This window comes from Ovis aries, chromosome 3 (assembly GCF_016772045.2).
Source record: "Ovis aries strain OAR_USU_Benz2616 breed Rambouillet chromosome 3, ARS-UI_Ramb_v3.0, whole genome shotgun sequence".
Classification (NCBI taxonomy): Eukaryota; Metazoa; Chordata; class Mammalia; order Artiodactyla; family Bovidae; genus Ovis; species Ovis aries.
The window spans coordinates 181412512-181434705 of record NC_056056.1 but is presented as its reverse complement, the minus strand read 5'-3'; the positions used below and the strand labels follow the sequence as shown (position 1 = coordinate 181434705).

The window sequence follows — 22194 nt, the reverse complement described above, 5'->3', positions numbered from 1 at the left end:
TGGGTCAGGGAACTCTAGGTTGTTGGAAAAAGAACCTGTCATGATCGTGTTGTAGCCTGCTCTTGACAGATGGGGATCAGAGGCCCAAGGAAGAGGGGGCCAGGGTTCGAGCCACTGCTGGGCTGCTCCATGGGCTTGGCCCTGCAATACCTGGCCTGGCCAAGTATTTATAGTTTCTGCTGATCTATATTAACATCAGGGCCTGCCCAGGCCTTTGCAGCCTCTGGATCTGAAAGGCTTTGAACCTTCACAGCCGTGGGGCTCATGCTGGGCCCTGTGTGTGGAGTTCTTTCTTCAGCCCGGGCCTGGGCTCCAGCCACCTTTTGGTGGGTTCAGCGTCTTTGGGGTTTTTTTTTTTATTATGCCTCGCTTTCCTCCGTTCTCTGCAGGGAGATTGTGTGTACAGCATGGGATCAAGCATGCGGGCTGTGCGGCCTCAGGGGAGAAGGCTCCCCGCCTCCCTGAGCCTCAGTCTCCTCGTCTGTAGAATGGGCCATCATTTCCACCTGACTTGGTGTTTCAGGCGCTGAGGGCTCAGTGTGAGCGGGAGTCACTGTTTACCCTCCTCACATCTCTTCTGCTCCTCACCACAAGCCGTCCTCAGAGCCCCTAGGGATTGGAGTATCCTCTCCAATGGCCAGAGGAGGCCACCAAGGCCCCAGGGGCGGTACGACTTGTCAGGGCTGTGCTGCCTGTTGGAGCAGAATTTCAGACTCCTCTAAGTCTGAATGTTCCAGCTTCCCAGACCCTCTCCTTTCCAGGGCCCTTGGGGTCCTTGGGCCAGGCTGCCCTCCCACCCCACCAGCTTGGTTCCCACCCCCGTCGCCATGGGAACGGCTCCACTAACTCTATGCTTCTCTTACAGAGCAGAGACGACTGGCCGCCCTGAGCGCAATTCAATTCAACAGACATTTACTGAGTGCCTACTATGCGCCAGGCCTTAGGCTAGGCACTGGGGTGGGGGCGCAGAGAGGAAGATGGAGTCCCGTCCTCAGGTAGCTCTGGGCTGGGGGGTGAGGAGAAGACAAGCAAGGGCTGAACAAGGACATCTCAGTTCCAGGAGAGAAGCTGCCTGTACGGTAGCAGCAGATACCTGGGTACAAGTACATCCCTGGAGAGCTGCTGTCCCTTGCCTGTGCCTCAGTTTCCCCATCTGTAAAACAAGTGTTGGGGTGGGATGGGGTGAGACAATCTCTAGGATCCTTCCAGAAGTCCATGAGGGTGGGATCAGGGCATGGGGGAAGGCACGGTAGGGAGGCCCACACCCTTCCTGTGGAGAAGAAATCTCTGAAGGCTTCCTGGAGGAGGAGGCACGAGGCCTGGGCTGCAAGGGGGTAGGGAAGGTGGAAGTGGTACCCCAGGGTCAGGAAGAGCATGAGCTAAGGCCCAGGGGACACGTAGATGGGAATCCATATAACTCTGTAGGTTGAGAAGGGATGTGGTAGGGTGTGAAGTTAGAGAGGGAGGGGGGGACCCAAGGCTTCATGTTGGGGTTTGAGCTCTGTTCTGTGGGCTGTTGAGGACTGAGAGTCAGGAACAGTGGCCCTGCCTTGTGCTGCCCCCTTCACCTGCCCTCTCTCCTGCGTACACTTGACCATCACGTTCCTGTAGAACCTGTGACCACGGTGGTGCCTGCATGTGCTGGACACATTGCACATCAGTTCCCATGGCAACCCCATAAAGTGGGCACTACTGGGCCCCGTGCACAGACAAAGACACTGAGGCTGAGAGAGGGAAGTTTTTGCCCAAGGTCATGATCTGACCCTCAGTCTTCCCATGGTTCTTCCACTAGCTCTCACTTTTTTTTTGCGGGGTGGGGGGAGGGGATGCGCATCTCTGTCCTGTGTGACACCAGCCATCCTAGGAACCCCCAAGCTCATAGAAGTACCTGCCAAGGGCAGCGCAGTTGGGTTTGGAGGGTGGGGGTGGGTGAACCCTCAGATGTTAGCAGGGCTGGCTTTCTCCAAGACCTGAGCTTCTGTCCCCACAGACATCCCCTGAGATGGGAGTGAGGCAAGGCTCCTTCCCACTTTACAGATGAGCAGGCTGAGGCCCTGGGAGTCCAAGGTCAATGCAGTGACAGCATGGGCAGGGAGTCCCATCCTATCATCCAGCTAAGGCTGGAGGGAGGTTCAAATCCCCTGAGATCTGTGCAGAAGCTGACCCCCACAGTCCTCCCCCCACCCCCAGGGAGTGGGAAAGACTGGCATTAGAATCACAGACCTGGGTTCAAATCCTGGTTTTGTCTTGCACAAACAGTGTGATCTTGAGCAAGTTATTACTCTGAGCCTCAGTTTTCATATCTATAAAGGGAGATAGCAGGCTTCTTTCAGTCAGTCATCCATACATGTTTATTCAGAACCTACTGGGTGTCTGGTGTTGGCCTTTAGTGCCCTTCCTCAGAGCACTCAGCTCAGGAGTCACAGCAGCGGTTTTCACTCTGGTTGTGATGGAAGAAGCCCAGGGTGCCGTGGGAACCCACAGGAGGGACCCCAGCCAGACAATTTTGATTGGTGGAGGGAAGCAGGAGGGCAGGAGAAGAAGGCAGGAAACCAGCTCCGCAAGACCCCAGAGGCTGAGCTTCAGATGATCCTTGTTGGGAATTTCCCAGATTAGTACGGGAGCCGGTGAAGGCTTTTGAGCAAGGGAGCACCATGCTCCGATGTATGTTTAGAATGCTCCTCCTCTGCTGGGTGGAGGGGGTGCTGAGAGTGGAGGCAGGGAGACCCTTGAGCATGCAGATTGAGAAATTCACCTGGGGTGAGGAAGGAGACTGCAGCGGGACAGGAGCAGTGGGAGGGCGTACGCCAAGACCACCCAGGTGTGGGCACGTGGGGATGCTCCTGCCTGGCTCAGGGACAGGGGAGAGGAGCAGGGGTGGGGGAGCAGGTGGGCAGTGGGAGGCGAGTCCAGTCATGGATGAGGACAGGCGGAGTTTCACGTGCCAGGGAGGGGTCCAGAAGGCAGTGGGAGGAAGATGGTGGTTGGTACCAAGCTGCTAACAGAAGCCTTGGGAGGGGCAGAGATGCTGGGCAGTAGGAGTGGCGAAGTAGGTTTGGGAAGATCAGAGAGTGAGGACCAGGGCTTCAGGGAAGGTCCCTGCAAAGTAGCCCAAGGAGGGAGTGGCCTGGCAGGAAGGAGCAATCCTGGGGTGTAGGGACTTATGCGTCAGGCAATCTGCCCAGCGCCAGGAGCACGGGAGGGGTCCAGGAGGACCAGCCCCCACCTGGCTGTCACCAGGAAGCAGAACTGTGGTCTGTCCCCCATGCCATCCCGAGGAGGAAGGGGCCACCAAGGAGGAGGAGGTGTTTGGGAAGGAGGGAAAGGGGAAGAAACATTTGCATGCGTAACAAGGCTGAAGCGAGGGAGAGAGAAAGAGGGAGCAGGGGATGAAAAGAAATTACCATACGCCGGGATCTTGTTATTCAACCCAATTTTCAAAGGACCACAGCTGTCGCACTGAGATAATCCGTTAATTATAACAGCCATTGTGTTTTGGCAACGGGAGAGAAACCGAGGCTGGGGAGCAGGCTAAAGGCAGGGGTGGGAGCAGGTCTCTGAGGGGGCAGGAACAGGCAGGAAGGCAGACACTGTCCAGGGCTGGGCCTCATCCCTTCCTCCCTGCCACTGCTGCAGCGATGGGTCACAGGGACCCTGTTTGTCCACTGTGCCACACCTGTGAGCCAGGCCATCATACCCATTCTAGACGTAGCTATGAGCACTTACTATGTGCCAGACCTGCTCCAAAGCTTCCATTCTCCCACCCTCTGAGGTTGCGCCCTTCTAGTCCCATTTTACAGAAGAGGAGACTGAGACTCAGAGGAAAGACGTAGCTTGCCTGGGCCACACTCTTCATTCAGTGGCAGGGCCGGGATTTGAGTTGAAGGTGGCCTGTCCTTCTAGGAGAACACTAAGGAGGGCCAGTCTCTATGGGTTGGCCACGTAGACTTGGTGGACACGTGTCCCAGGCTGTGGTTTCTGTGCAGCCGGCAGTCCATGGGGTGGCCCTCCCCTGGGCACTTCCGGGGCTCCTCCTGCCCAAACAGAGCTTCCTTGTTCTCTGGTGCCACAGCTGCAGGCCCCTGCAAGCCATGCCCCCCCCCCCCCCCCCCCCCAACCCATGCAGAGAAGCCAGTCTCAGGGCTAGGAGAAGGACCCCATGCGACCACCTGGTTCAGGACTGTGATAGGCTGTCACCCTGGGACGGGCCTGGCCCTGGCCAGCTATGAGCCCAGGTGGCGGCCTGGGAGAGGCCGTGGGGAGGGTGGGCAGGAGTCCCAGGTGAGCAGAGCAAGGGGAACCTGAGCTCTGGGGGAGGGGCAGGAGCAAGGGGCCATTCTAGAAGCCCCAGAGACCTTTGCCGCAGTACCTGCTCTGGGCTGTGGCTTGAGCAGCCAAGGCTTTAGGCCTCCTGGTGTTCACAGCAGCCTTGGTGGGAGCCTCAGCCCATCCTGGCTGGCAATATTTTATGGAGTAGGAATCATATTTGGGAGCCCGTTACTCCCAAACCCCAGCAGGAGCCCCCAACTTGACCCAGCAAATCGAGCAGCGTTGTTGAAGAGCCAGGGACCACGCAGGGTGACAGGCAGGTCAGGGGTGTGGGGGTGCTCTCCTGGTTAGGGGTCCCTACTCCGGTGGCCTGCTTGGAGGTGAGCAAGGGTTGTGGATGGGCCAGGGAGTCTTGTACCATCAGTGACACAGAAGCCAAGTAGACTTTTAGGATCAAAGAACTACAGAGATCTTGAGCCCCAGATTCGTAATCAGAGACCTGCCATCCCCACAAAAAGATCTATGCCTTCAGAGTGTCCCAGAGCCACAGAACCAGGGAGGCTCGCGCCATCCGCCGTCTCCGCAGGGATTTAGAAGGTGGGCAGCCAGTTCTTCCAGGTTTTCCAGTCATTCCAGAAGTGGGGATTTTAAAAATAAAATCTCCCAAGTTATCAACATTGGCAAGTAATTCAAAAAAAATTTTTAAAGCCATTGTCCAGATGAAACAGGAACTCATAGTATGTCTTGACCCAGAGCCTGGTGCCATGGAGGGTCAAAGCCACTTTGTAGCAGTTGTGAAACCTCAGTTTCCTCCTCTGTAAAGTGGGAATGAAAACAGCATGACTCATGAGGTTGTGCAGAGGATTAAGTGAGTTCACATGAGAAGTGCTTAGGCCTACCTGTGTCAGCCCAGGACTCTGTTTTCATTTTGCCCCCGGGGCTGCACTCTTTGCCACCCGGAGCCTCCGCTTCTCCCCGTGGGCTCCAGCCGTGCCAGTCCGCCCCGGGGCAGCCCTGAGGGTGTTGGAAAACAGGGAAATATTCACCCCTTGGGGCCCTGGAGAGGGAGCAGAGCCGGGAGGGTGGGCCTAGCCAGCGCCTGGTACATAGTAGGTGCTCCATAAATGTTTATTGAATGAATGAATGGAGGCCATGCAGGCAGAGGCAGCCGTGCGTGCGCAGGCACTGGTGAAAGAGCGGGTCCAGTGGAGACTGGTGAGTAGTGCCCGGGGCTGCAGCTGAGCGGGGCCTGGGGTGTGCCGGAGCCAAGGCCAAGGGGCAAGCAGGGAGCAGGTGGGGGAGGCAGAGGACAGGTGTGGGGGGAGGCAGGGGCCAGGTGAGCGGCAGGGACCAGGTGGGAAGGCAGGGCCAGATGGGGGAGGGCAGGGACCAGGTGGGGGTGAGGGGCAAGGTGGGGAGGCAAGGGTCAGGTGGGGGAAAGCAGGGGTCAGTTGGGGAATCACAGGTCAGATGGAGGAGGCAGTCCCTTGAATGGCCTGGGGGATTCGGGGAAAGCCAGAGATGACTCCTGCGGTGGGACTAGGAGACAGACTTTTAATACAGGTCATTCTTGGCTGTGAGCAGGAGGGTCACATGCTCTACACAGTAGTCCTGGGGGTGGCTGGGGTGGATGGTGTGTTGCTCAGGGTCGGGGGGTGGGTACCAGGGAGTGGGCCATGTGAAGAGTTGCCCACAGAACCAGTGTCAGGGCCTCTCCTAGCAGGCTGCTGGGTGGTTTCCCCAAAGCCCTTCCATCCTCCTGCCTGCCTCGTTCCACGGAGGTCTGGACCCAGCACTGGTGCCAACAACAGATCCAACACCCCTGGGAGCAGGGGAAGCCCAGGCCCCAGTGGGGCTCTTGGGAGATGACCCAGTGAGCGGTCACAGAGGGCTGGGGGTGGCCCCAGCAAACCAGAGAGACACAAGCACTCAGCTGTTCTCCCTATAAACAGATGAGGAAACTGAGGCCCAGAGGGGGACAAGGCGCTGACCTGCCCAAGGTGACACAGAGAGCCTGCCCTCCGAGTGTCATAACAGCGCGTGGCACAGCAAGCTAGCCCAGCCCCCTTCTCTGGCCGAGGTTACTCCTCTTGGAGATGGGTGCACGATGCATCGAGGCCTTGCCAACCCAATTAACCCCCGTAACTGTTGCTGTTGATGTGGCCGTGTTCTTACTAAGCTCTTTTGGGTAAGTTGGAAACCCGGTGAAGGTAGAGCAAGTCTGTCTGCAATAACACACATCCCAGGCACACAGTGGGTGTGCAGTGATGCTGTGTGGGTGCGTAAGAGCGTGGGCGAGTGTGTGGCTGGTTGGACAGCGTGCCCCCCCCAACCCCAGGGCTGAGCCGCGGGCCTGTTCCCTGATTCCCTGTGACATGGATGCAGCTGGCACAGCCTGCTCACCTGGTGCATGAGGGCATGGAGCTGGGAGCGGGTGCCACAGTGTCAGGGGGCAGGAGCCAGCTCCCCCGAGATGTGGAGCAGCTGGCACGGAGGCCTGAGACTAACAAGACGTGACTGAATGGGAGTGGACAGAAACCCGGCACCTCGGGTGAAACCAAAACAGATACTTCCCGGAGCTGCCTGACGACGTTCTGAGGGCATCGGGGCAGCCTGGCAGGATGTGCGAGGGGGCCTGGGGGCTTGGTTGGCATCTTGGATGAGGTGAGGACACACTGCTGTGCATGTTCACCTGCTCTAACGACCAGGGAGCCGAAGCTAGTGAGGCAGAGGGTCCCTGGTGCCTGTCACTGCTCCAACCATGCTGGTGCTGAGGCTCAGCTCTAGGTGACCCCTTTTAGGAGGGACCTTGACAGCAAGCATGACCCAGGACGGCTGGACCCAAGGGCGTGGGGCTTGACACCATGGAGCATGAAGAGCAGTAGAGGGCTTGAGGCCATTTAGGCTGGGTACGTGGATGGCAGAAGCATGAGATGCAGTTGAACAAATACCAGAAGGACCTCTGAGGAGGGCTCTTGGCCGCAGTGGCTCCAGATGGGCTGTGTCTGGCCAGTGGCAGGCTGGGACCAATGAGCGGACAGGGGTTCAGCAGCTAGGTCTCGCTTTGTAATATAAAGAAACCTCTAACAATCAGAGCTGTTCAAGAAGGGAGTCAGTAGCCTCAGATGGGTGCTGAGATCCCTGTCCCTGGAGGTACTCAAGTCAGGGGAAGTCATATCTGCAGGGATCCTGGGAAGTTTGGTAGTTCTAAGAGCTCAGGCCAGTTCAAGTTCCCAGCTATGTGGTCTAGGGCAGATGATGGCACCTCTCTGAGCCTGTTTCCTCATCTGAGATAGGAGGCATCAGCAGAACCATGAGGCTAAAGAGAAGGCTCAGCACATTTCTTGCACACTGTGAGCACTGCATCAGTAGTGGAACCCTTTCCGCTGATGGTTCAAGTCCTGACTCAGTAGAGTCAGGGACTCTAGGATCTCCTTCTGTCCCTCGTCCTTGTCCCTAGCCCTGATCTGTCACTCCACACATCATGTTCTGGCACCTGCTAAATGCCTGACCCTGTTCTAGGCATGGAGGCTACAGTTTCGAACAAGGTAAAGCCTCCTTTTATTTTATGATGGGGGCGGGGAGGGAATGACAAGGAGCTAAATGGTGTCTGGTATTGCTGAGAGCTCTGAAGGGACCAGAGCAAATGAATCATCTCAGATTTGGTATCAGGGAGGGCGAGGTTGAGGGGAGCAGTTGAGCAGAGACCTGAATGAAGTGAGGTAGTGGGGTTGTGTGGATACTGGGGGAAGGGCATGCCAAGCAGAATAGCATGTGCAAAGGCCCTGAGGTGGGCATCTGCCTGGGGATACTGGAGGAGCATAGGTGGCCTGGACTAAGTACCTCCTGATGAATGGATATGTTGAATTCTCTCTCGGTTTACGGATGGTCCACTCTTACATGCTTTCCTGGTAGGGAGGGAGGTGTTTACTCAAGGGGCAGGAAACCTACAAGATGGCCCACATGTCCAGTCCCTGTGATGGACCCAGCTCTTTGGAGGAAGCTGGAGAAGGAGGGGGCCTTGGTGTTTCATCTGTTAGATGAAGCCAACAGCACCAACCATGCAGGGCTAACACGAGATTCAAGGAATGTGAAATATCAGATGCAGATGAGTCTGTTTAGCTGTGTCGCTCTTATGGGAAAGGGACTGAAGCCCCGAGAGGTTAGTTAACGTGCCCTGTGTCACACAGCACAGCATTCACTCTCAGGACCTGTGGCCTCCCACATCCATGCTTTTCTTTTCCTCTCTGTCTTGCAGCTGGGGCTCTTTGTACCTGAAATCCTGATGGTTCATTTACCAGACAGTAGTTCAGGGGCAAAGGTATAATTATCCCATTTCACAGGTGAGGAAGCAAGGCCCAGAGCAGCCTGCCCAAGAAGCCCTGGTGAGGTGGAGACAGTGACAAGACCCAGTATCCAGTTCCCAGGGGGTGGCAGGCTTTGTCCCTGAGGGCAGAGCGGTGGCAGCCAACCTCTGGGACCCCTAGCCTGGTGCTGTGCTTCCAGCAGAGGTGAGGTGGCCGCCTACCCCTCGAGTTCTGGCTGGACCCCAGGGGTCCTTGGTTCTCCTAATCCTGGGTAATGGCATTCACAAGGACAGTGTCAGTGGCACCTCAGGGAGCCTTGGCCAGCCGGCTCAGGGAGAAGCCCGTGCCAGGGCTGATCAGCTGCTGCAAATGAGATTTCCCTGGCTAAGCCTTACGTCCCGCTCCTGGGAGGTCGAACACACATGGCCTCTCCCCCATTGACTCCCAGGACCCTACCAACATCCACAAGGGTGTGACATTATGGGCGGGAGCTGTGCATTCGCCAGGCTTCCTGCCCTGTAGAGACTGTGTTTGTCTCCACTGTGTCCTAGGCTTTTGTTGGGAGCCCTGGTGGCTGGGAGATACTCACCTTGCCACACAGGTGGAAAAACTGAGGTCTGGAGAGGACCCAAGGTCTCAGAGTCAGCGGCCCCACCTCTTGCCTTCTGACCTCTGCCCACCCCCACCCCAGCCGCCCTGAGCCTGGGGACACACAGGCCCTTACCCTGTTCATCATCTCGCCCAGCCCAGGCAGGAGGAGTGGCCCAATGACCCCCTGACCCTCCCAGCCCCACAGCCTGGGGTGGAGAGGTCAAAGCTCCCCTCTGACTGGGGGGCTTGGTGGCCGGCCTGAAGTGAAAGGGTCTGGGGGGATGTGACCGAGGGCTTCAGGGAGCCTGAGTCTGGGGGAACCCTGATGGGCTTGTGAGGAAATCATGAGAAGAGCCTCATGAAGGATGGTAGCTAACATTCTCTGAGGCCACCTGCTCTGCACTAGGCAGCATGCTTGCCCTGGAGCCTTGCAGGGAGGGATCATTCAAACCCACTTCCCAGGCAGAGAAACTTGCCCATGCCCAGTGTCCTGGGGCAGCTGGGGGGCGGGGCCCATGTCGGGGGAGTAAGCTCCCAGAGAGGATTCGAGGTTGGCATATCAGAGTCTGTTGCTGCAACCCTGGGTCCTGAGTGGACCTGCCACCAGCCGTACGTGCCCTCCCCAGTCCTGGCCTCAGCTTCCCCTCTGACAGTGACTGGGGTTGGGCAGAGCCAGGATGCCTCGTCCCGGCTGCTCAGAGGTTCTAGGATTCTGAGTCTATGGAGGAGTCTTGAATCCTGGCCACTGGAGCAGGGCACAGAATCCATCAGGGATGACCGGCGACTTGAGGGTGGGTGCTGAGCCCTGGAGAGAGGGGAGGGCTCTGCCCAGAGTGACTTGGATGTTCTGAGGCCCAGCTCCTAACAGAGACCCCCGGCCCCTCTTCGGTTCCTCTCAGACCCTCATGGGCCTCGCCGACTCTTCCTTCTGTGCAGGGGTGTCCACATGAGAGCGGACATCATGCAGTGTGTAGCCTGCTGCACTGGGGTCCCCAGGCTCCCTCGATGGCATGCTGCCCCCCAACTTTGCCACGTTCCGTCTCTGTGGCGGCAGGAGAGAGACCCTCGAAGAGCTGCTGGCCTGCCCCCCTCTCTGGCCAGAGTTCGCTCAATACCCACACCTATGGGAGTGGGGCGACGGTAGGACATTAGAAGAGGGGTCCAGGTCAGCTGGGCCCCCTGCTCTTCGCTGCACAAGCCCTGGTGCCCGGCCACTGGCCCACAGTTGGCTTCCCAGGGTGACCATACCCTCCCACGTTTTGCACCGGTTGCATCCTGGGCAGTAAAGGCCTCTGCTTCCACCAGCCGCTTCCCGCTGCTCCCCACCCCGCTCCCGGGCTGGTCACAGACAGCATCGTGGTGGCTTCAGTGCTCATCTGTCTCCCTGGCCCCTGGGTGGGTGGGCGGAGTGGGCAGCTGGACTGTGTGCCCTCCCTCGAACCCCCCCCCCCATTTGTCATCACGCCGTGCTTCTCTGCCGATCGATTCTTCCGTCTCCCATGCTCCCTCTCCATTTATCTCTATTCCTCTCTCTCTCCCTGCTCAGCTGGCTCCAGATTCTGGCTTCTCCCTCCTCCTCAGCTCTCGCCTCTGGGCTGCAGCTCCTCACTTCCTCTCTCCCTCACCAGCCCCTGGCGTGTGGGGCGGGGTGAGGGGGCGGATAGGGCCCTGGTTCCTCCCACTAGTGTCTGGGCTGGGGCATCACTCCTGTGGGAGCAGGGGGGCCCGGCCCCCAGAACCGTCAGCCCGAGGCCCGACAGCACAGCAGCCGGCACGCCCCTCCCCACACCTCGAGTGGGTGTGCAGCCGGGCGGGGGGCCAAGTGCTGCTGTCAGCGCCTTAGCGGCCTTGCCGTTCCCCCTCCCTGGCTGCGTCAGGCCTCGACGGGTGGTGGGCAGGCAGCCCGGGTCAGGGACAGGCAGCTGACGCACATGGGACGATGGGACGGGGTAATGGGGAGCCTCCTCCCCACTCTGAGTCATGGGGGAAGGAGGGGGAGCTGGACACCAGGAGGAGCAGGAGAGAGGGCGGGGTCACCTTGAGGGCCGAGGTGGGCAGAGCTCAGAGGGGCTAGGCTAGGGGCACAGGTGCCACTGTACCCCTTGGACTGTTTGGGAAGGGAGGATGCAGGGCGGGGCTAGTGCGCCCCCCGCCCTGCCCCGGCCCTCTCTCAAGCCTGGGCCCCTTCGCCTATTCCACTCCCCTCCCCTTTGCCTCTTCCCACACCCTCAGCTTGGCCTGGGATTTCCAAGAGTCTGGCCAGCTTTGCCTGCCTGCTAGCTGCTAGGTTTGCCTGAGTGGGTTCCGCTTTGAGCAACTCAGATCTGAGGGTGGGAGGGGGGGCCTGATGCGGCTAAAGTTGCGCATGTGCATACATACACACGCATTCATGTGGGACACACGTGCTTATTAACATGTCAACATACAGGCAGGAGCGTGCCTGCGTTTCCATGAGATGGCCCACATGCATCCCTTCCCACCCCTCCACGCACAGATAGCCCCTTCTTACTCTGCTGTTCACTCCTGTAGCTGGCCAGGCGGGCACATGACCTGTGCACATGGGCATGAGTGTGCACACGCTGGCCTGCACACCTGTCTCCTCATACACACCAACGCACACCTGCACATCACCTGCATACAGATGCGGTCCCCAGACGTTCCCAGCCGGTGGAGGCGCAGACGGAGGGTCCTCGACAGGACAGACCTGGCCAGTCAGCCCCCTGTGGTTCAACCTCTCTGCCTGGCGGCGTAGGGCAGTGAGGCCCCAGAAGGGTAGGACTGGCCTGAGGCCCCCTGGGAGCCAGCTGCCACGTCAGAAGGGAGCCCAGTTCTCCTGACTCCAGCCCTGAGAATGTGCTTGGCAGAGCCAAGGACAAAAATGCTCTCTGCTGCCTGGGGACCCCATCTTGACCCGCAGCCTCGTGGTTACCTCCTCCCCAGCCCCCATCTGGCCTCTCAGCCTGAGCTGGCCCAGGGACTGGTGGTGGGGGCAGGGGGGTTGTCGAGGAGGTGTGAGGCTGACCCCCTGTGGCAACTGTGATAATCACAGCCTCTCATGCTGCATCAGCCTTCCATCTGATGGGACATCTGGATGCCCTGTTCACTTGCCGCCTCAATGGAAACTGCCTGCCTGCGCTGCTCTGGGGACTTCTCTCCATCTCCACTTCCCTTTCCTCAGTTCCAGCCCTCTGGGGCTCAGGGCTGTAAATTGGTTTTGCTTTTAACAGCAAAGGTTTCACATTTTTTCTTAAAGCGCTCTCTTTCCTGGAGTTTCCTGGGAGGAGGAGCGGGAGGCAGAGGCGGCCCTTGTGAACAGTCTTTGGCTTCCTTGATCCAAACATGGGTTTCTCTGGCTTAATCTCCACATCCCTGGCCAGTGCCCAGGACGGACGGAGGGAGGGCTGAGTTCTTCCCACAGCCAGGAGAGCGCTGGGTGTGAGAGACTGATCTGGGTGACGGGCCGTGTCTGGCTTGCTGGGAGACCAGGGCAAGTCCCCCCTAGACTGAAATTCACGAAGTTGAGGGTCTGCGGGCTGGGAGCCCTGCACAGCCTCCCCTGACCCCTGAAAGTCGAGCATGGGCAACATGGCTCACTTTACTTCTCCCCCCGTCAGAGGCCCGGCAGGGGCCTGGTCCCCACTTTATAGATGTGGAGACAAGACTCAGAGGTGGTGCAGTCCATCTGACTAATCGAGCAGGGTGGATGGGGCTCCAGGCCGGAATGCTGCTGGCTCAGGAGCCTTGATCCTGGCCGTGACCCAGGCTGCAGTATACGACTCTGGGCAGGTCACTGCCCCTCTCTGGGCCTCTAACTCTCCAGCCACTGAGGAGATGCCTGGGCATTCCTAATGCCTCTGTCTTCTGCCTGAGGCACCCCCTACAGGATCAGGGTTGGGGGTGCCCCCTACTGGAAAACACTATGAGGAGGGGCTATTGGGAGTGTGTCTGGGTTCCCAGACTCGCCCTCTCTTTCCCTCGGCTCTACTTTTGCTATAAGAAGAGCTCATCTCCTGCCCTCCCACTGCGGGAGACCCCAGCCGCTGTGCACCCCCTGCCTGGGGGGCTCACAACCATGTTGCTCTGCTGCCCCTCCTCCCCCATGAAAGCCGAGACAAGGGAATTATTTTTGGAACAAGAGCAGTTACACAACAAATGAATTATTTATCTTTGGGCATGGAGGAGAGGAGGCATTTCGCTGGGCTCCTTAATTCTTTTCTGGATTGGAGGGTGGCTGCCCGGGTACGTGTGTGTACCATGTGTGTACGGGCCTGTTGTGGTACACAAGACCGTAGGTGTGCTTGTGAGTGTGTGTGTGTGTGGTGGTGCGCACCTGTCTATGTGAGCTTGCTATGCAGTTCGGATTCGCGTGGGGGCATGTGGGTCTTTGTGCGGGCAGGTGGACGAGTGTGGACGCGACGATGCTGACACGTGCATGTATCTGCCCCTGCCCTGTTAAGTCTCCAGTCTCCCTTCCTTGTCTCCTGGCTTCAGACACTGTCCCCTCCCTCCTCCCTCTTGTTTCTTTGATTTCCCTCCTCCCAGATCCTCTGGCCCCCTCCTCCCCCTCTTGCCCCCCTGCCACCCCCCTCCTTTTATGTAACAGGGGCCCAGAGTGCTGCTGGCACAGGACGCCCTGGGAGGGGGTGGGAGTGGGGCCGGGGGCCTGCGCTGGAGCTTAGAGGGCTGCCCTGAGCCTTCACGCTGATCTGTTGCCCTCTCGGTGCTGCCTTTCAGGAACCAGGTGACAGACGGGTCTCTTCCTTCCTGTCCCTGCCTTTCGTGCACCCCCCTCAGAGTCCCAGTCTCCAGCCTCCTGTGGGAATCATCTGAAATTCTGAGCCCAGAGCCCCAGGAGGAAGAGGAAGAGGCAGAGGAAGTCAAGCCCCGAGAACCTGGGCATCTTCCTGGCAGGAAAGGAGCACCTCAGGGAAGCAGGCTGTGGGGCCCGCAGCCCCCCTGGCCTTGGTCTGGCTCTGGTGCCCGGCAACTGTGGGTAGCACCCCAGAAGGCCCCCTGACGGTTGGCACTGGCCGTGCCCGCCTCACCTGGGGCCCCCGAGCTGGGGGTCCCCCCAAAGATGGTGGCAGCCCCAGGGAGGACTGTGCTGCTGGCCCCGACCTCTGGCCACTAGGCCCCCCGGCGCCCCGGCCCCCCACCCTGAGCCAGGCCTGAGAGGGGGCCGTGGCTGGAGCCATGCTGCGCCTGGGGCTGTGTGCGGCCGCGCTGCTGTGCGTGTGCCGGCCAGGAACCGTGCGCGCCGACTGCTGGCTCATCGAGGGCGACAAGGGGTACGTGTGGCTGGCCATCTGCAGCCAGAACCAGCCGCCCTATGAGACCATCCCGCAGCACATCAACAGCACTGTGCACGACCTGCGGCTCAACGAGAACAAGCTCAAGGCCGTGCTCTACTCCTCGCTCAACCGCTTCGGGAACCTCACCGACCTCAACCTCACCAAGAACGAGATCTCCTACATCGAGGACGGCGCCTTCCTGGGCCAGTCGAGCCTGCAGGTGCTGCAGCTGGGCTACAACAAGCTCAGCAACCTGACCGAGGGCATGCTGCGGGGCATGGGCCGCCTGCAGTTCCTCTTCGTGCAGCACAACCTCATTGAGGTGGTGACGCCCGCCGCCTTCTCCGAGTGCCCGAGCCTCATCAGCATTGACCTGTCCTCCAACCGCCTCAGCCGTCTCGACGGCGCCACCTTCGCCAGCCTGGCCAGCCTCATGGTGTGCGAGCTGGCCGGCAACCCCTTCAACTGCGAGTGCGACCTCTTCGGCTTCCTGGCCTGGCTTGTGGTCTTCAACAATGTAACCAAGAACTATGACCGCCTGCAGTGCGAGTCGCCACGTGAGTTCGCCGGCTACCCACTGCTGGTGCCCCGGCCCTACCACAGCCTCAACGCCATCACCGTGCTCCAGGCCAAGTGCCGAAATGGCTCGCTGCCCGCCCGGCCTGCGAGCCACCCCACGCCCTACTCCACTGACACCCAGAGGGAGCCTGACGAGAACTCAGGCTTCAGCCCCGACGAGATCCTGTCGGTGGAGCCGCCAGCCTCGTCCACCACAGATGCGTCAGCGGGGCCAGCCATCAAGCTGCACCAGGTCACCTTCACCTCAGCCACCCTGGTGGTCATCATCCCACACCCGTACAGCAAGATGTACGTGCTGGTCCAGTACAACAACAGCTACTTCTCCGACGTCATGACACTCAAGAACAAGAAGGAGATCGTGACGCTGGACAAGCTGCGGGCGCACACCGAGTACACCTTCTGCGTGACCTCACTGCGAAACAGCCGCCGCTTCAACCACACCTGCCTGACCTTCACCACCAGGGACCCAGTGCCCGGCGACCTGGCACCCAGCACCTCCACCACCACCCACTACATCATGACCATCCTGGGCTGCCTCTTCGGCATGGTCATCGTGCTGGGAGCCGTCTACTACTGCCTGCGCAAGCGACGCATGCAGGAGGAGAAGCAGAAGTCAGTCAAGGTCAAGAAAACCATCCTGGAGATGCGCTATGGGGCGGATGTGGACGCCGGCTCTGCGGTCCACGCCGCCCAGAAGCTGGGCGAGCCCCCCGTGCTGCCCGTGTCCCGAATGTCTTCCATCCCCTCCATGATCGGGGAGAAGCTGCCCACTGCCTCCAAGGGGCTGGAGGCTGGATTGGACACGCCCAAGGTGGCCACCAAGGGCAACTATATCGAGGTGCGCACAGGCACGGGCAGCGAGGGCCTGGCACGGCCGGAGGATGACCTCCCTGAGCTGGAGAACGGCCAGGGCTCGGCCGCTGAGATCTCCACCATCGCCAAGGAGGTGGACAAGGTCAACCAGATCATTAACAATTGCATCGATGCCCTCAAGCTGGACTCGGCCTCTTTCCTGGGGAGTGGCAGTGGTGGTGGGGACCCTGAGATGGCCTTCGAGTGCCAGTCCCTCCCTGCGGCCTCCACCACTTCCTCCACCGCCACCCCTGTTCCTGGGGTGCTGGAGCGGCCCAGCTTCCTTTCGCCCCCCTATAAGGAGGGCTCCCATCACCCGCTGCAGCGCCAGCTGAGCGCCGATGCCGCCGTGGCTCGAAAGACCTGCAGCGTCTCCTCCAGCGGCTCCATCAAGAGCGCCAAGGTTTTCAGCCTGGACGTGCCGGATCATCCGGCCACTCCGGGGCTGGCCAAGGGCGACTCCAAGTACATCGAGAAGGGCAGCCCCCTCAACAGCCCGCTGGACCGGCTCCCGTTGGTGCCGGCCAGCAGCAGCGGGAGTAGCGGCGGCGGGGGCGGCACCGTCCACCACCTGGAGGTGAAGCCCGCCTACCACTGCAGCGAGCACCGGCACAGCTTCCCGGCCCTGTACTACGAGGAGGGCACCGACAGCCTGAGCCAGCGTGTGTCCTTCCTCAAGCCGCTGACCCGCACCAAGCGGGACTCCACCTACTCGCAGCTCTCCCCCAGACACTACTACTCAGGTTACTCCTCCAGCCCTGAGTACTCGTCCGAGAGCACGCACAAGATCTGGGAACGCTTCCGGCCCTACAAGAAGCACCACCGGGAGGAGGTGTACATGGCCGCCGGCCACGCCCTGCGCAAGAAGGTCCAGTTCGCCAAGGACGAGGACCTGCATGACATCCTCGATTACTGGAAGGGGGTCTCGGCCCAGCAGAAGCTGTGACCCTCTCCCCACCCCCGACCCTGGTGAGGTTGGAGGGGGCGGGCCAGGGGCACGCGGGGAAGGGCCGGGGCGGCCGGGCGGGGCGCGCTGGGGGCCGAGGAGTGGACGCACACGCACACCCGCACGCACGCACCCACGCACACACCTGACCACCACCTGACTGTGAACAACCACCACCCGACAATAACGGACAGGAAAACAAAGACATGTTCTCCTTAAAGTTTACACACTGATACCGAAACCAGTGGTCTTTACTGTGCTGCCCAGGGACTCTGCCGGGGTGTGCGGGCTGGGTTGGGGGCGGGGGAGGGGGGAGGGGCAGACGAGGAAGCCAGAAGAGGGTGTGGGGTCTGGGGCTCTGGGACTAGGGACAGGTTTTGGGGTAAAGGAGCCTGGGGTGGAGATGGACCCAAGCTCTCCTGGGGCGGGGAGTGGGTCCCCCCAGATGGGGGACAGGTTTCTGGGAGACAGTAGCATATGGACATTGGGCATCGTTTTCTCCCTTTATGGATGGGGAGACCAAGGCCCAGAGGAAGGGAGTCACATGGCAGGTGAGAGGCAGTCTCCCAGTTTCCCAGCCCAGTGCTGTCCCCCAGTCCCCCAGTGGCTCCTCTGGGGCCCTCACCCTCTGTCCATCCACTACCGGTTCCAGAGCTGTGGTCTCCTGGAGCTGAGGGTCAGGCAGGTGCTTTTCCTTTCTAGAAAGGCTCATGGCCACGCCCCCAGAGCGTGGAACTGTGATTCATCATGGGCGGCTGTGGGGGACTCTCTGCCCCCTGATGCCAGCACCCAGGAGAAGTGGGAGGTCCTGGTCATAGGGGAGGTGCAGGCATGGGACGGTCCACCAGCCCCCTTCAAGTGTCTTCCAAGTAGCCTGGGAGCTGTCGATGGGGTCTGAGGAGAACGGCTGGGCCAGCGGCCTCCGCATCTCAGGTGCAGGCCTCCACACCCTGGCCCCCCAGCCTCTCTGGGCCTCCAAGACCCCTCCTCATCCCAGAAGGGCAGGAGTGAACTGTGATACCTGAGAGCAGCCGGGGGGTGGAGTCCACTGGGGGCCTTCCTGCCTCTGCCCCTACATCCTGGCCTCCCACCTGCCAGAGCCCTGCTGTGGGCTCTCTGGGCAGCATCTCAGCCTGCCCAGCGGAAGGAGGACCTTCTGGGGTTTTTCCACTCACACCCTCTTGGCTGCCTATCCCCACCTTACCCACTGGTCTGAGAGGCCCCCATGTTTCCATGGAAATGGCCGCTCCTCCCATGTTGACCCCCACCCAACATCGAACAAAGCACAAACAGTGAGCACCCCCATACCCCTACTGGGAAGGAGCAGGCTGGGTTCCTGGGGCCCCTCCCCCTCCCTGGCCTGCCTCTGTCGCCATGGCAACCCAGAGCCTGGCAGTTGGGACCGTTGGGCTTCTGGGGGTTCTCTCTCAGTCAGTGTGGGTGGCAGAGGGCGGTGAGGGAGGGCAGGGCCAGATGGGGTGGCTGCCTTTCTCAAGAGCTGGAGGCTTCCTGGGGTCAGCTCTAAGGGGCGGATCTGGGGTCCTGAGACTATCTTGGAGACTGTCTTGAACACTGTCAGGGTGCTGAGGGGCCGGAGTCAGCTCCCCTGCACCTGTGGATGAGAGGTGGGCCAGTGGGGAGTGAGATGACTCTGGCTTTGCCCACCTGCCCATGTGCCCCTTGGTACCCCACCCACCTCAGGAGTGGAAGGAGCCCACTGGGCTCTCCTCACACTCCTGCTTTGGGCCTGTCACTCAGCTGGGTTCTTGAGTTTTAAGGGTGTGACTGTGGGGTGAGGGTGGGTGCTGGATGGGACCAAGACCTATACTGTGGAGGGGATTCTGACCAGGAAAGCTAGTGCCATTCCCTGGGTGGTGGGCTCCAGCGACCTTCCTGGGGGAGGACAGTGGAGGGAAAAGGGGCCTTAGGGCTCAACTGAGCCCCACTTGGGGGACAGACCAAGCCTGGGGCTCACTTTGGGGTGACATTTGCAAAGAAAGGACTGTTCTCCTGGGGGAGTGGAGGGGAGGGGGCCAGCATGGATATGCAGAGCAGACCTCCCCCAACTCCCCAAAACCTGCCCCCAACCTCTCCTCACACTGAAGTGATGAAACAGAAAAGCAAGCAGAGAAGCCAGTGATGTGAGAAAGCAGATTCCCTGTTATATTTGCATGACGATTTTACTGTATTTTTCTGAGCAAACATCTGTCGTGTATGTGCCAGTTTGTCCAGACTCCCTGGCCCGCCCTCCCTCCCCGCCGCGCTCCCATTCCCACATTCCCTCTGTTGTGATCTGACAAGCAGCTCTTGAAACCCAGGGAGGGGCCCGCTCTGCAAATGACCCAAAACAGGTGCCACCAAAAACACCCCCCCCCCCCCCCCGCCCGCCGACCCACCTCCTGTCTTTCTGGACATCAGGGCCAGCCCACAAGTGCCGCCTCCCCTCCTCCCATCAGCCTCTTCCTGGCCAGGGAAGGGCAGCCCCAGGGAAGGGCACCTGGGGGGACGACTCCTCTATCCCACTTGCTCCCATTTTGCAGATGACGTGGGAGGTCCCCAAAAGGGAGGAGTCTGGTGATTTGCCTGTCGGGAGAGTGAGTCATATTGCTGAGTACAGGAGGCCAAGAGCTTGGGGCTTCATGGGTGGCTCTACAAGGAGGGGCTTGGGGCCCTGAAGGAAGAACCCATAGGGGGAGCCCCTCCCTTGAGGGTGGCCTGGGGACAGCACTGCTGCCCACGGGGAGGAATCCTGCAGCAGGAACCAGAGCTCCCCTCAATCCCCTGTCATTCCTGGCTGAAGGTGACCTATAAAAACCTCAGATAGGCTGGCTTTGGGGGCTTCAGAGGATAGGTCCCCATCTTAACCGCAAGGGTCTTCCACTTCAGGAGGTGAATCCACATTCACAGCCCAGGGCACACAGGTCTATGAAGCAGAATAAGACAACCTCCTAGGTGCCCAGGCCAGGCCAAAGCTCTGGGGAGGGGGGCACACACTGTTGCTCACTCCAGAGGCTTTCCTGTATCTATGTCCTGTGTCCTGTTCAGGGCAAAATATTCACAAAAGACTGGTGAACATTTACGTCCAGGAATCTGGCTGGCCAGGGTCCTGTGTTTGTAATGGTGATGAGCACGGTGGACCCCGGGGCCATGGCCTGGGCAGGCCAGGAGGGCATGCAACCAAGAGAGAAGGGAAGGGGGGGTTTCCCGGGGAGGAGGGGGACAGGGGGGCCTGGTGGAGTGGGGTTGCGTGCTGCACCCTGGACCTTCTGGAAGTTGGCGGGCCTCTGAATAAACCTTCACAGGAGCTTCCTTGGCACCTATCCCCAGGAAGGGGCACGCATGGTCTCCTAGAGAATGCAGTAGGGACTGTGACCCCTCTGTTGGAGCTAATAGCCTTCCAAAAGTGAAAAGTAGGGGTCTGGCAGGAAGAAAGCTTAGTCTGGGGTGGCCACCTCCTCGGGGTCTCGGGCTTGTCTCCTCTCCACAGGAGGAGCCTGTGTTGGCCCCCCAGAGGCTCCTTGCCCCTGACCCCTCCTAGGGGACAGAGCAGGAGGATGGTGGTGGTCTGTGTCCAGGCTGGGAAGGGACTGTCTGCCAGGGCCGGGGTGGGGGGGGGGGGGGTGGTTGGAGTAGAAAGACCCACCTGGGAAGAGGAGGTCTGCAGAGTCCCAGAGAGGCAGGGAGAAGAGTCTGAGCCTGGCCGAAGGGCTCTGAGGTTCCTAGCGAGGAGTCGCCCACCTGCACCCCTCCTGTCCTGAACATGTTAACAGATGGGGAAGCAGAAGCACAGGGAGGGGGAAGGAAAGAAATCTTCTAGGGTCTCCAAACATACTAAGGCCAGGAAAGGGGCCAGACATGGGGGACAAGAGTGACAGGTCCCGGCTTATAAGGGGCTTACATGCAGTGAAGGGACAGCCACAAAATGCACAGAGAATTAAAAATCGGGAGAATAGAGTGGAGAGGGGCCGGGGGAGCCCTCAGGGCAGGGGAGCCAAGCTCTGAAGGACAGAGCCAGAGGACTAGCCCGCTGTCCAGGGGAGGATGACATGAGAGCGGGGAGAAGTGAGGTGGTTAGAAGGGGCTGGACGCCCCCACGTATCTCCTCCGGTGACCTCCACTACTCTGGCCCTGCCCTGCAAGGACCCCAGGATTCAGCAGCATCCCACCACATTCGTGAGGAGGGAGTGGGGGCCTTCTTTCTGAGGTGGTGGATGGGTGATCAGGCATGAGGAAGCCTGGGGGTGTGAGAGGCCCACAGGGCTTAAGGGCCCCCCCCTGAAGTTTGCCCGCCAGGCCAGAGTGAAGTTTGGGGCTTGCCTGACGGCAGTGCTGGTCCCCTCTCTGCTGAGACCTCTGCTCCACAGCCACCTCAGTCCTAGGAGCTGCCGTGCTCCTCGTCTGTCCTCCCACCTTTAAGACAGAGCCGGTATTAGACTCCTTGTTCTCATGCTTGCCACTGAGTCCCCCATTAAGGTCCATCACTGCTGCCGAGAAGTAGGGAGAGGAAAGGGGGTGGAATGGGGTGGGCTTGAGAGGGTCTGGTCAGCCTCTCCTTCCTTTACCTGCCCCTTGCCAAACAAGCACAGGGCTGGGCAGGGCTGAGGGGGGTCCACTCTTGTCCCCTGGCTTCCTCCGCCGCCCCCACCCTGGCCCTGGAGCCACCAGCCCCTCCATCCCGTCCCATGGTTTGGCACCTGGTTTGGGTCCTGCAGAGCTGGGCTCCTGGCCCCGGGCTACGAACCTGTGAACCCCAGCTGTGTGTGGACCTTTCTTCCCGTGGCGGGGCCTGAACTCTCCTTTTCTTCTTTTTGGGGTGGGGGGAGGGGTAACTTCATTTATTTTCTCTTCCCTGTATCTGCCTCTCCCTCCTCCCTATTTCCTGTTTTAAACTGAATGGCACGAAATTGTTTTCCTCAACTCGGAGATTCCTGTATGGAGAGAATCAATTTCTATATTTGCAATAAATTTCTTATTTAAAACAACAGGATGAAGGTCTTTGTTGAATGTTGACCCCTTCCCTCTGCATGTTGGGATCCCAGCGCCTCCAGTTTCTGGTAGCCAGTTCCCATCTCCCTTTCTCACCAGAGCCTCACACGCAGGGTTAAGGAAGGGGGCCTATCAAATGGGCAAGTCCTCGCCCATGGTCAAGGAAATAAGTGTGTTCCCCAGACAGCACGTGGGCCAGCTGGGAACTAAGGGTCACTTTCCCTGCCCCAAGCCTAGCTGCTGGGGGCCTCGTGGTGTCATCCCACTAGACACATGGGAGCCCACTGCCATGTGCCCCCACTCCCCTGCCTGGTGTCCTGGCCTCCGTTATCACTGGATCTAGACTGTAGAGGCGGAGGAGCAGTGGGCATCA

General features: G+C 59.8%; 1 protein-coding gene across 3 annotated transcripts in view; it reads left to right on the top strand.

The window, feature by feature from the left end:
- Positions 1 to 21819, top strand: part of ELFN2 (extracellular leucine rich repeat and fibronectin type III domain containing 2) — a 56567-nt gene extending 34748 nt beyond the window's left edge. For 2 of the 3 annotated variants that reach the window (XM_027967764.3, XM_060414178.1), the window contains exon 3: positions 13902 to 21819. In XM_027967764.3, coding sequence (XP_027823565.1) covers positions 14361 to 16835 — 2475 coding nt within the window. In that variant the 5' untranslated portion in view covers positions 13902 to 14360 and the 3' untranslated portion in view covers positions 16836 to 21819. Of the gene's footprint in view, positions 1 to 865; positions 5485 to 13901 lie in introns of all 3 variants that reach the window. The other variant, XM_027967763.3, reaches the window with a different exon arrangement.
- Positions 21820 to 22194: the final 375 nt, after the last annotated feature.